This window comes from Lipophrys pholis, assembly GCF_963383615.2.
Source record: "Lipophrys pholis genome assembly, chromosome: 2".
Classification (NCBI taxonomy): Eukaryota; Metazoa; Chordata; class Actinopteri; order Blenniiformes; family Blenniidae; genus Lipophrys; species Lipophrys pholis.
Genome location: NC_137636.1, coordinates 39723614 through 39738293, shown reverse-complemented (window position 1 = coordinate 39738293; position 14680 = coordinate 39723614). Strand labels below are relative to the sequence as shown.

General features: G+C 42.9%; 1 protein-coding gene across 1 annotated transcript in view; it reads right to left on the bottom strand.

The window, feature by feature from the left end:
* LOC308106746 (transient receptor potential cation channel subfamily M member 1-like) overlaps nt 1–14364 on the bottom strand; it is a gene marked incomplete at both ends in the record, with an annotated part of 49667 nt that extends 35303 nt beyond the window's left edge. The window contains 4 exons of the mRNA XM_080458656.1: nt 10420–10633; nt 11772–11964; nt 12080–12156; nt 14281–14364. Coding sequence (XP_080314782.1) covers nt 10420–10633; nt 11772–11964; nt 12080–12156; nt 14281–14364 — 568 coding nt within the window. The remainder of the gene's footprint in view (nt 1–10419; nt 10634–11771; nt 11965–12079; nt 12157–14280) is intronic.
* Nucleotides 14365–14680: the final 316 nt, after the last annotated feature.

The window sequence follows — 14680 nt, the reverse complement described above, 5'->3', positions numbered from 1 at the left end:
CATTGTTCATAGAATAAATCTCTCCCTATCAGCCGCTCTGTCCCTGCACTGGTTAAGCAGCTATAATCCAGGCTCTGCTGAACAAACTTAATCTGGACCTTCATATGAACGATAGGCCAAAACTCCAAACTGTCCTTTGTCTCTAAAATACTAGAACAGGTAGTAGAGCAGCTTCCATCTGCTCTACAGGTACTTGGTACGTTAGAGCCGTTCCAATCTGGCTTCTATAAACTTCATTCCTCTGAATCTGTTCTGACTAAAGTCACTGAGGAACTTCTGAGGGCAGCAGATGATGGGAAATACTGTGTACTGGTACTTCTGGACCTCAGCTCTGCTGCTGACACTGTGGATCACAGTATTCTGACACTGTGGATCACAGTATTCTGACACTGTGGATCACCACAGCCAGTACATGTCTGAATCAGCCGCTATGTCCTGTGGTGGACCTCACTGTAACATCCTTCTTTTACTTCTCCTTTAGACTACTGTAACATCCTTCTTTCTCTCCTTTAGACTACTGTAACATCCTTCTATCTCTTCTCCTTTAGACTACTGTAACATCCTTCTTTCTCTCCTTTCGACTACTGTAACATCCTTCTTTCTCTCCTTTAAACTACAGTAACATCCTTCTATCTCTTCTCCTTTCGACTACTGTAACATCCTTCTTTCTCTCCTTTCGACTACTGTAACATCCTTCTTTCTCTTCTCCTTTAGACTACTGTAACATCCTTCTTTCTTTTCTCCTTTAGACTACTGTAACATCCTTCTTTCTCTCCTTTCGACTACTGTAACATCCTTCTTTCTCTCCTTTAAACTACAGTAACATCCTTCTATCTCTTCTCCTTTAGACTACTGTAACATCCTTCTATCTCTCCTTTCGACTACTGTAACATCCTTCTATCTCTCCTTTAGACTACTGTAACATCCTTCTTTCTCTCTTTTAAACTACTGTAACATCCTTCTTTCTCTCCTTTAGACTACAGTAACATCCTTCTTTCTCTCCTTTAGACTACTGTAACATCCTTCTTTCTCTCCTTTAGACTACTGTAACATCCTTCTTTCTCTCCTTTAGACTACAGTAACATCCTTCTTTCTCTCCTTTAGACTACTGTAACATCCTTCTTTCTCTCCTTTAGACTACTGTAACATCCTTCTTTCTCTCCTTTAAACTACTGCAACATCCTTCTTTCTCTTCTCCTTTAGACTACAGTAACATCCTTCTTTCTCTCCTTTAGAATACTGTAACATCCTTCTTTCTCTCCTTTAGACTACTGTAACATCCTTCTTTCTCTCCTTTAAACTACTGTAACATCCTTCTATCTCTCCTTTAAACTACTGTAACATCCTTCTATCTCTCCTTTAGAATACTGTAACATCCTTCTATCTCTCCTTTAGACAACTGTAACATCCTTCTTTCTCTGCTTTAAACTACTGTAACATCCTTCTTTCTCTCCTTTAGACTACTGTAACATCCTTCTATCTCTCCTTTAGACTACTGTAACATTCTTCTTTCTCTCCTTTCGACTACTGTAACATCCTTCTTTCTCTCCTTTAAACTACTGCAACATCCTTCTATCTCTTCTACTTTAGACTACTGTAACATCCTTCTTTCTCTCCTTTAGACTACTGTAACATCCTTCTATCTCTCCTTTCGACTACTGTAACATCCTTCTTTCTCTCCTTTAAACTACTGCAACATCCTTCTATCTCTTCTACTTTAGACTACTGTAACATTCTTCTTTCTCTCCTTTCGACTACTGTAACATCCTTCTTTCTCTCCTTTAAACTACTGTAACATCCTTCTTTCTCTCCTTTAGACTACTGTAACATCCTTCTTTCTCTCCTTTAGAATACTGTAACATCTTTCTTTCTCTCCTTTAGAATACTGTAACATCCTTCTTTCTCTCCTTTAAACTACTGTAACATCCTTCTTTCTCTTCTACTTTAGACTACTGTAACATCCTTCTTTCTCTCCTTTAGAATACTGTAACATCCTTCTATCTCTCCTTTAGACTACTGTAACATCCTTCTTTCTCTCCTTTAGACTACTGTAACATCCTTCTTTCTCTCCTTTAGAATACTGTAACATCCTTCTTTCTCTCCTTTAAACTACTGTAACATCCTTCTTTCTCTCCTTTAGAATACTGTAACATCCTTCTTTCTCTCCTTTAGACTACTGTAACATCCTTCTTTCTCTCCTTTAGACTACAGTAACATCCTTCTTTCTCTCCTTTAAACTACTGTAACATCCTTCTATCTCTCCTTTAGACTACTGTACCATCCTTCTTTCTCTCCTTTAAACTACTGTAACATCCTTCTTTCTCTCCTTTAGACTACTGTAACATCCTTCTTTCTCTCCTTTAGACTACTGTAACATCCTTCTATCTCTCCTTTAGATTACTGTAACATCCTTCTTTCTCTCCTTTAGAATACTGTAACATCCTTCTTTCTCTCCTTTCGACTACTTTAACATCCTTCTTTCTCTTCTCCTTTAGACTACTATAACATCCCTCTTTCTCTACTTTGAACTACAGTAACATCCTTTTATTTCTCCTTTAGACTACTTTAACATCCTTCTTTCTCTCCTTTAAACTACTGTAACATCCTTCTTTCTCTCCTTTCGACTACTTTAACATCCTTCTTTCTCTTCTCCTTTAGACTACTATAACATCCCTCTTTCTCTACTTTGAACTACAGTAACATCCTTTTATTTCTCCTTTAGACTACTTTAACATCCTTCTTTCTCTCCTTTAAACTACTGTAACATCCTTCTTTCTCTCCTTTCGACTACTTTAACATCCTTCTTTCTCTTCTCCTTTAGACTACTGTAACATCCCTCTTTCTCTCCTTTAGACTACTGTAACATCCTTCTTTCTCTCCTTTAGAATACTGTCACATCCTTCTTTCTCTCCTTTAAACTACTGTAACATCCTTCTTTCTCTCCTTTCGACTACTTTAACATCCTTCTTTCTCTCTTTTAAACTACTGTAACATCCTTCTTTCTCTCTTTTAAACTACTGTAACATTCTTCTTTCTCTCCTTTCGACTACTTTAACATCCTTCTTTCTCTTTTCCTTTAGACTACAGTAACATCCTTCTTTCTCTCCTTTAGACTACTGTAACATCCTTTTATTTCTCCTTTAGACTACAGTAACATCCTTCTTTCTCTCCTTTAGACTACTTTAACATCCTTCTTTCTCTCCTTTAAACTACTGTAACATCCTTCTATCTCTCCTTTAAACTACAGTAACATCCTTCTTTCTCTCCTTTAGACTACTGTAACATCCTTCTATCTCTCCTTTGGAATACTGTAACATCCTTCTATCTCTCCTTTAGACTACTGTAACATCCTTCTTTCTCTCCTTTCGACTACTTTAACATCCTTCTTTCCCTTCTCCTTTAGACTACTGTAACATCCTTCTTTCTCTCCTTTAGAATACTGTAACATCCTTCTTTCTCTCCTTTAAACTACTGTAACATCCTTCTTTCTCTCCTTTCGACTACTTTAACATCCTTCTTTCTCTCCTTTAAACTACAGTAACATCCTTCTTTCTCTCTTTTAAACTACTGTAACATCCTTCTTTCTCTCCTTTAGAATACTGTAACATCCTTCTTTCTCTCCTTTAAACTACTGTAACATCCTTCTTTCTCTCCTTTCGACTACTTTAACATCCTTCTTTCTCTCCTTTAAACTACAGTAACATCCTTCTTTCTCTCTTTTAAACTACTGTAACATCCTTCTTTCTCTCCTTTCGACTACTTTAACATCCTTCTTTCTCTTCTCCTTTAGACTACAGTAACACCCTTCTTTCTCTCCTTTAGACTACTTTAACATCCTTCTTTCTCTCCTTTAAACTACTGTAACATCCTTCTATCTCTCCTTTAAACTACAGTAACATCCTTCTATCTCTCCTTTGGAATACTGTAACATCCTTCTATCTCTCCTTTAGACTACTGTAACATCCTTCTTTCTCTCCTTTCGACTACTTTAACATCCTTCTTTCTCTTCTCCTTTAGACTACTGTAACATCCTTCTTTCTCTACTTTGGACTACAGTAACATCCTTCTTTCTCTCCTTTAGACTACTGTAACATCCTTTTATTTCTCCTTTAGACTACAGTAACATCCTTCTATCTCTCCTTTAGACTACTTTAACATCCTTCTTTCTCTCCTTTAAACTACTGTAACATCCTTCTTTCTCTCCTTTAGACTACTGTAACATCCTTCTATCTCTCCTTTAGACTACAGTAACATCCTTCTTTCTCTCCTTTAGACTACTGTAACATCCTTCTTTCTCTCCTTTAGAATACAGTAACATCCTTCTATCTCTCCTTTAGACTACAGTAACATCCGTCTTTCTCTCCTTTAAACTACTGTAACATCCTTCTTTCTCTCCTTTAAACTACTGTAACATCCTTCTATCTCTCCTTTAGACTACAGTAACATCCGTCTTTCTCTCCTTTAAACTACTGTAACATCCTTCTTTCTCTCCTTTAGACTACTGTAACATCCTTCTATCTCTTCTACTTTATTATACTGTAACATCCTTCTATCTCTTCTCCTTTAGACTACTGTAACATCCTTTTTTCTCTTCTACTTTAGACTACTGTAACATCCTTCTATCTCTTCTCCTTTAGACTACTGTAACATCCTTTTTTCTCTTCTACTTTAGACTACTGTAACATCCTTCTATCTCTTCTCCTTTAGACTACTGTAACATCCTTCTTTCTCTTCTACTTTAGACTACTTTAACATCCTTCTATCTCTCCTTTAGACTACTGTAACATCCTTCTTTCTCTCCTTTAAACTACTGTAACATCCTTCTATCTCTCCTTTAGACGACTGTAACATCCTTCTTTCTCTCCTTTAGACTACTGTAACATCCTTCTATCTCTCCTTTAGACTACTGTAACATCCTTCTTTCTCTCCTTTAGACTATTGTAACATCCTTTTTTCTCTCCTTTAGACTACTGTAACATCCTTCTATCTCTTCTCCTTTAGACTACTGTAACATCTTTCTTCCTCTCCTTTAGACTACTGTAACATCCTTCTATCTCTCCTTTAGACTACTGTAACATCTTTCTTTCTCTCCTTTAGACTACTGTAACATCCTTCTATCTCTCCTTTAGACTACTGTAACATCCTTCTATCTCTTCTCCTTTAGACTACTGTAACATCTTTCTTCCTCTCCTTTAGACTACTGTAACATCCTTCTATCTCTCCTTTAGACTACTGTAACATCTTTCTTTCTCTCCTTTAGACTACTGTAACATCCTTCTATCTCTCCTTTAGACTACTGTAACGTCCTTCTATCTCTCCTTTAGACTACTGTAACATCCTTCTTTCTCTTCTCCTTTAGACTACTGTAACATCCTTCTATCTCTTCTCCTTTAGACTACAGTAACATCCTTCTTTCTCTCCTTTAGACTACTGTAACATCCTTCTTTCTCTTCTACTTTAGACTACTTTAACATCCTTCTATCTCTCCTTTAGACTACTGTAACATCCTTCTTTCTCTTCTACTTTAGACTACTTTAACATCCTTCTTTCTCTACTTTAGACTACTGTAACATCCTTCTTTCTCTCCTTTAGAATACAGTAACATCCTTCTTTCTCTCCTTTAGACTACTTAAACATCCTTCTTTCTCTCCTTTAAACGACTGTAACATCCTTCTATCTCTCCTTTAGACTACAGTAACATCCGTCTTTCTCTCCTTTAAACTACTGTAACATCCTTCTTTCTCTCCTTTAGACTACTGTAACATCCTTCTATCTCTTCTACTTTATTCTACTGTAACATCCTTCTATCTCTTCTCCTTTAGACTACTGTAACATCCTTTTTTCTCTTCTACTTTAGACTACTGTAACATCCTTCTATCTCTTCTCCTTTAGACTACTGTAACATCCTTTTTTCTCTTCTACTTTAGACTACTGTAACATCCTTCTATCTCTTCTCCTTTAGACTACTGTAACATCCTTCTTTCTCTTCTACTTTAGACTACTTTAACATCCTTCTATCTCTCCTTTAGACTACTGTAACATCCTTCTTTCTCTCCTTTAAACTACTGTAACATCCTTCTATCTCTCCTTTAGACGACTGTAACATCCTTCTTTCTCTCCTTTAGACTACTGTAACATCCTTCTATCTCTCCTTTAGACTACTGTAACATCCTTCTTTCTCTCCTTTAGACTATTGTAACATCCTTTTTTCTCTCCTTTAGACTACTGTAACATCCTTCTATCTCTTCTCCTTTAGACTACTGTAACATCCTTCTATCTCTCCTTTAGACTACTGTAACATCCTTCTATCTCTTCTCCTTTAGACTACTGTAACATCTTTCTTCCTCTCCTTTAGACTACTGTAACATCCTTCTATCTCTTCTCCTTTAGACTACTGTAACATCCTTTTTTCTCTTCTACTTTAGACTACTGTAACATCCTTCTATCTCTTCTCCTTTAGACTACTGTAACATCCTTCTTTCTCTTCTACTTTAGACTACTTTAACATCCTTCTATCTCTCCTTTAGACTACTGTAACATCCTTCTTTCTCTCCTTTAAACTACTGTAACATCCTTCTATCTCTCCTTTAGACGACTGTAACATCCTTCTTTCTCTCCTTTAGACTACTGTAACATCCTTCTATCTCTCCTTTAGACTACTGTAACATCCTTCTTTCTCTCCTTTAGACTATTGTAACATCCTTTTTTCTCTCCTTTAGACTACTGTAACATCCTTCTATCTCTTCTCCTTTAGACTACTGTAACATCCTTCTATCTCTTCTCCTTTAGACTACTGTAACATCTTTCTTCCTCTCCTTTAGACTACTGTAACATCCTTCTATCTCTCCTTTAGACTACTTAAACATCCTTCTTTCTCTCCTTTAAACGACTGTAACATCCTTCTATCTCTCCTTTAGACTACTGTAACATCCTTCTTTCTCTTCTCCTTTAGACTACAGTAACATCCTTCTTTCTCTCCTTTAGACTACTGTAACATCCTTCTTTCTCTCGTTAAGGGACGTTAAGTCCTGGATGTCTATCAACTTCTTAATGCTCAACACATCCAAGACTGAGGTTCTAATCCTAGGTCCTAAAAAGCTCAGGGATTACTTTTCAGATAGTCTGATTACCTTAGATAATATTACCTTAACCTCTAACAGTGATATTAGGAACCTGGGTGTTATTTCTGATCAGGATCTGTCCTTTATGTCCCATGTTAAACATGTCTCCAGGACAGCCTTCTTCCATCTAAGGAATATTGAAAAAATGAGAAACTTCTTGTCCTTCAAAGATGCAGAACAAATGCTTCCTGCCTTTGTGACTTCAAGATGAGATGATTGTAACTCCCTAATGTCAGGATGTCCAAACTCCTCTGTTAGGATCTTCCAGCTAGAGCAGAACGCTGCTGCAGGTTTACTAACCAGAACTGGAAGAAGAGAGCACATCTCCCCAGTCTTAGCATCCTTACACTGGCTTCACATCAAATCTAGAATAGAATTCAACATCCTTCTGATCACATCTAAAACTCTTCATCACCAGGCTCCGTCCTATATGGAGAAACTTCTAGAAGGGTCTCACCCTCCACGAGCCCTTGGCTCTGAGGATGCAGGACTGTTGGTAATCCCTAAAGTCCTTCAAAGTAAAAGAGGAGGCAGGAGTTTCAGCCATATGGCTCCTTTACTCTGGAATCAACTAGCAGCCTCGGTCCGAAGGGCCCACACCATTAGTTTATTTAAGAGTAGACTAAAAAGCTTCCTCTTTGATAGAGCTTCTCATTAGGAATAAAATAGGAGCACTAAGTTGAGCTGCTCTAGGCCTAGACTGCTGAGGGGATTTCCTCTCTCCCGTTAAAGGGAGGAACTCTACATTTGGAGCTTCTGTTTCTTGTCTTTCTTTCTTTCTCTCTGTGTAACAACATTACTGGAGCCACCAGATCCTGACAGGAGGGGAGCAGGATCCAGGGGATCAGACCCAAGACTCCCAGAGTGGAGTTACCACGGTCCTACTACCCGACCCCCCCACAGCACCGGGACCCCCCCACAGCACCGGGACCCTCCCACAGCACCGAGACCCCACCACAGCACCGGGACTCCCCCACAGAACCGAGACCCCCCCACAGCACCGGGACCCCACCGCAACGGCACGGCCCTTAAACTCCAGACTGAGATTGGTTCATCATCAGACCAACGCTCATCATAGACTTTTCTTAGTATTTGTACTTCTCTGGCCTGTCTGCCTCTCTCTCTCTCTCTCTCTTCTATTCCTCTCTCTCTCTCTTCTATTCCTCTCTCTCTCTCTCTCTTCTATTCCTCTCTCTCTCTCCCTCTTCTTTTCCTCTCTCTCCCTGTCCTATCCCATGTACTTCTCCCCCCAACCGGTCAAGGCGGATGGCCGTCCTTCCAGAGTCTAGGCTCCGCCCCACGGTTTCTTCCTGAAGAGGGAGTTCTTGAACTTCTCTCCATGCGAGGGAGTTTTTCCTGGCCACTGTTGCTTGTTACACCTGCTGCTTTGGAAAGGTTTAGTTGGGTCCTGTTGTTCTCTATCATTGTAAGAGCGCTTTGAGATGTTTGTTGATGTGATTTAGCGCTTTACAAATAAAATTGAATTGAATTGAATTGAAAATTCTTTCTCTCCTTTAGAATACAGTAACATCCGTCTTTCTCTCCTTTAAACTACTTTAACATCCTTCTATCTCTCCTTTAGACTACTGTAACATCCTTCTATCTCTCCTTTAGACTACTGTAACATCCTTCTTTCTCTCCTTTAGACTACTGTAACATCCTTCTTTCTCTCCTTTAGACTACTGTAACATCCTTCTATCTCTCCTTTAGACTACTGTAACATCCTTCTTTCTCTCCTTTAGAATACTGTAACATCCTTCTTTCTCTTCAACTTTTTAACAGTTTTAATCAGTTCTTCAAACCTTCCAAAATGCAGCTTCTTGTCTTTTAATGGGGACAACCCAGAGAGCCTGCATTCCCTCCTCCTCTCCTCCCTCCATATCCCTACATCCTCTCCTCCCTCCACATCACTCCATCCTCCCCTCCCTCCGCCCACATCACTCCATCCTCCCCTCTCTCCCTCTACATCACTCCATCCTCTCCTCTCTCCCTCCACATCACTCCATCCTCTCCTCCCTCCACATCACCCCATGCTCTCCTCCCTCCACATCACTCCATCCTCTCCTCCCTCCACATCACTCCATCCTCTCCTCCCTCTCTCCACATCACTCCATCCTCTCCTCCCTCCCTCCACATCACCCCATGCTCTCCTCCCTCCACATCACTCCATCCTCTCCTCCCTCTCTCCACATCACTCCATCCTCTCCTCCCTCTCTCCACATCACCCCATCCTCTCCTCCCTCCACATCACTCCATCCTCTCCTCCCTCCACATCCCTACATCCTCTCCTCCCTTCCTCCACATCACTCCATCCTCTCCTCCCTCCACATCACTCCATCCTCCCCTCCCTCCGCCCACATCACTCCATCATTTCCTCCCTTCCTCCACATCACTCCATCCTCCCCTCCCTCCGTCCACATCACTCCATCCTCTCCTCCCTCCACATCACTCTATCATCTCCTCCCTTCCTTCACATCACTCTATCATCTCCTCCCTCCACATGACTCCATCCTCCCTCCCTCCCTCCACATCACTCCATTCTCTCCTCGCTCCCTCCGCATCACTCCATCATCTCCTCCCTTCCTTCACATCACTCCATCATCTCCTCTCTCCCTCCACATCACTCCATCATCTCCTCCTTTCCTTCACATCACTCCATCATCTCCTCTCTCCCTCCACATCACTCCATCCTCCCTCCCTCCACATCACTCCATTCTCTCCTCCCTCCCTCCACATCACTCCATCATCTCCTCCTTTCCTTCACATCACTCCATCCTCCCTCCCTTCAGTGGATCCTGATCACCTTCGGTGTTCATTTTAAAATACTAGTGTTAACTTTTAAAGCATTCCATTGCCAAACACTGTTTATATTTCCACCCTCCCCCACCTGTTTGTCCCAAGTAGAGTCTCAGGTGTGAAGAACCAACGCTGCTTGTGGTTCCACACACCAAGCTGGGAACCCGAGGTGACTGTGGTTTGAAGCTCTGAAACCAAAGCTGTGGGATGCTCTTCCCCTCCAGCTGAGATGTGTTGACTCCTGTGGTCCAGTGATGAAGCAGTTCAAAACTCTAATATTCAGGCAGGCCTTTGACCTGCAGCTGCTCAATCTTACTTTGCTCTATAACCATGTCTGTTTTTTCTTGCTTCTATACGCTTCATGATCTGATCGGTTTGATTTTGTCTGGTTTTAGTGCCGTTAAGCACCTTGTGACTCACGTCTGTGAAAGGTGCTATAGAAATAAAGTTATATTCTATTCTGTTCTACTCCTCCTGTGGGACCTGGTCTGGGTCCTGGTACCTGTACTGACTCCCCCGGTGAAGATCCAGGCCCCGGTGGTAACTGCAGCTTTGATCAGACCTTTACCAAAGACCTGCTTGAGTTTGGGGGGCAGCTGGAAGTTCTGCAGACCCCCATGGACCGAGATCAGCAGGGTGGGCAGGTCCAGCTGCCAGTCCTGGACCATCAGGTGCAGCAGGGAGTCCGGTCTTGAGTCGTAGGCCACCCTGATGTACTGGGACAGGAAGGACCCGGGTCAGGACCTGAAGACCTCCGCCAACCCCACCCAACACCACCAGCACCCCACAGAACCACCCAACATCACCCAACAACACCACCCCAGAACCACCCAACACCACCCAACAACACCACCCCAGAGCCACCCAACACCACCCAACAACACTACCCCAGAACCACCCAACACCACCCCAGAACCACCCAACACCACCCAACAACACCACCCCAGAACCAGCCAACAACACCACCCAACAACACTACCCCAGAACCACCCAACACCACCCCAGAACCACCCAACAACACCACCCCAGAACCACCCAACACCACCCAACAACACCACCCAAGAACCACCCAACAACACCACCCTAGAACCACCCAACAACACTACCCCAGAACCACCCAACACCACCCAACAACACTACCCCAGAACCACCCAACACCACCCAACAACACCACCCCAGAACCACCCAACACCACCCAACAACACTACCCCAGAACCACCCAACAACACCACCCCAGAACCACCCAACACCACCCAACAACACCACCCCAGAACCACCCAACACCACCCAACAACACCACCCCAGAACCAGCCAACAACACCACCCAACAACACTACCCCAGAACCACCCAACACCACCCCAGAACCACCCAACAACACCACCCCAGAACCACCCAACAACACCACCCAAGAACCACCCAACAACACCACCCTAGAACCACCCAACAACACTACCCCAGAACCACCCAACACCACCCAACAACACTACCCCAGAACCACCCAACACCACCCAACAACACCACCCCAGAACCACCCAAAACCACCCAACAACACCAGTCCAGAACCACCTAACACCACCATCCCCCAGACCCACCCAACACAACCCCCAGAACCACCCAACACCCCCACTTCCAAAACTACCCTGCACCACCACCTAACACCACCACACAACACCCCACTCCCAAAACTACCCGACACCACCACACAACACCCCCACTCCCAAAACTACCCGACACCACCATCTAACACCCCCACCCAACACCACTACCCCCAAAACCACCACCCTCCCAGCCACCAGCACAGCCCCGCCACAATCATCCCACCACCCCTAGCCCCACCTCCCATGGGCAGGTACCATGGCCTTGTTGATGTGTCCTCCACCCTGGAACTCCAGGACTCCATAGGCATCAGTGGGGGAGGCCTGGGTGTGTTTTAGGGGACTCCACCTCTCTGGAGCCTGGATCTCCAGCTGGACCAGGAGGGCCTGGTCCTCTTTGGGTCTTGGAGGGACGGTGGTGTGCTGAGTCACCAGCTGACCACAACTACACCTAAATAACAACAACAACAACTACAGTGAGAAGTGTGTTGCTGTCTGGAGCAAACCTGAGGTGGAGCAGGACTGAGAGGTGGAGCAGGACTGAGAGGTGGAGAAGTGTAATCTACCTGCTGGGGTCTTTGCTCGGAATAATCTGAACACATTCTCTCTTCTGAAAAGTTCTTTCAATCCAAGCTCGATGAACCTGAAACAGAAGAACATGAAGAAGGTCAGCAACATGGAGACTCAGGAACATGGAGACTCAGGAACATGGAGACTCAGGAACATGGAGACTCGGGAACATGGAGACTCGGGAACATGGAGACTCAGGAACATGGAGACTCTGGAAGATGGAGACTTGGGAACATGGAGACTCGGGAACATGGAGACTCGGGAAGATGGAGACTCGGGAACATGGAGACTCGGGAACATGGAGACTCAGGAACATGGAGACTCAGGAACATGGAGACTCGGGAACATGGAGACTCTGGAAGATGGAGACTCGGGAAGATGGAGACTCAGGAACATGGAGACTCAGGAACATGGAGACTCGGGAACATGGAGACTCTGGAACATGGAGACTCGGGAACATGGAGACTCAGGAAGATGGAGACTCAGGAAGATGGAGACTCGGGAACATGGAGACTCGGGAACATGGAGACTCAGGAACATGGAGACTCGGGAACATGGAGACTCAGGATCAGGGAGGATCATGATAGAACTCGTTTGTGTTTGATTGACAAGAAGAATCAGAAAAACCTTGAATTCCAGGCGGCTCAGATCCTGCTAATCACTGAGACCGCTTTCTGTTTGTCTGTAGATGTAATCCTCTTAGTCCCTGCTATTACCCCCCCCCCCCCCCCCCCCCCCCCCCCCCGGGAGGGTGTGTGTGTGTGTGTGTGTGTGTGTGTGTGTGTGTCTGTGTGTGTGTGTGTGTGTGTGTGTGTGTGGACTATGCCTGATGGAGGATTAGTGATAACATCATGAGGGTTTATTGTTCTTCTCTTTCACGTGAACAGAAACAGTTTCCATCTTGATCAATCCTGTCGACCGTCATTCATCATGATACCATATCTGCCCATCTTCTCATGTCATCATCATCTCATCTTCTCATCATAATATAATCCTCTCAACTCCTCATCTTCTCATCCACACACCTTCATCGTGTTACGATCTGCCAAAGTCTACATCTCCTCATCTCTACATATTTTCATGTCCTAATCCCCCTCTCTCCTCATCTCCACATCTTATCATGTTGTCATCCCATCTTCTCATCTCAACATATTATCATGTTCTCATCCCATCTTCTCATCTCCACATATTGTCATGTTCTCATCTCCCTCTTATCATCTCTACATATCCTCATTTCCACATATTGTCATGTTCTCATCTCCCTCTTATCATATCTACATCTTCTCATATTTTCATCCCCCTCGTATCATCTCTACATATATATTATCATATCATCATCACCCTCTCATCATCTCCACGTCTTCTCATGTTCTCATTCCCTCTTCTCATCTCTACTTCTTCTCATGTTTTCATCCCCCTATTATCATATCCACATATTACCATGTTCTCATCCCTCTCTCATCATCTCCACATCTTCTCATGTTCTCACCCCCCTCTTATGATCTCTACATCTTCTCAACTTCTCAACTTCTCATCTCCACATATTTTTATCTTCTCATCCTGTCATTCTGGTTAAGGTGAATGTAGAGTGTGTGTAGAGTGAATATAGAGTGAATGTAGAGTGAATATAGAGTGAATATAGAGTGAATGTAGAGTGAATGTAGCGTGAATATAGAGTGAATATAGAGTGAATGTAGAGTGAATGTAGAGTGAATATAGAGTGAATGTAGAGTGAATATAGAGTGAATGTAGAGTGAATGTAGCGTGAATATAGAGTGAATGTAGAGTGAATATAGAGTGAATATAGAGTGAATGTAGAGTGAATGTAGCGTGAATATAGAGTGAATGTAGAGTGAATATAGAGTGAATGTAGCGTGAATATAGAGTGAATGTAGAGTGAATGAAGAGTGAATGTAGAGTGAATATAGAGTGAATGTAGAGTGTGTGTAGAGTGAATATAGAGTGAATGTAGAGTGAATATAGAGTGAATATAGAGTGAATGTAGAGTGAATGAAGAGTGAATGTAAAGTGTGTGTAGAGTGAATATAGAGTGAATGTAGAGTGAATATAGAGTGAATGAAGCGTGGATAAAGAGTGAATGAAGCGTGGATAAAGAGTGAATGAAGAGTGGATAAAGAGTGAATGAAGAGTGGATAAAGAGTGAATGAAGAGTGGATAAAGAGTGAATGTGTTTTACCTTCTGTGATCCAGAAGAAGTGCTGCGTTTTATAGAGGAACGTTTGTAGGAGCCGTTGGTTCCTCTCCTCCCTCTGTTATCCATCTTCTCCAAGTTCATCTCTTCACCTCCTTCTTCCTCCTCTCTTTCTCTTCTCTCCTCCTCTCTACTCCTCCTCTCCTCCTTTCTACACCTCCTCTCTACTCCTCTCTACTTCTCTTCTCTGTTTCCTCTGTGATTCTCCTTGTTGTGTTGTCTCTTTGCAATCCAGTCCTCTGTGTGTGTGTGTGTGTGTGTGTGTGTGTGTGTGTGTGTGTGTGTGTGTGTGTGTGTGTGTGTGTGTGTGTGTGTGTGTGTGTGTGTGTGTGTGTGTGTGTGTCATCAGGATTATTGTTTTGAGGGGACGGAGCTCTTTAATGGA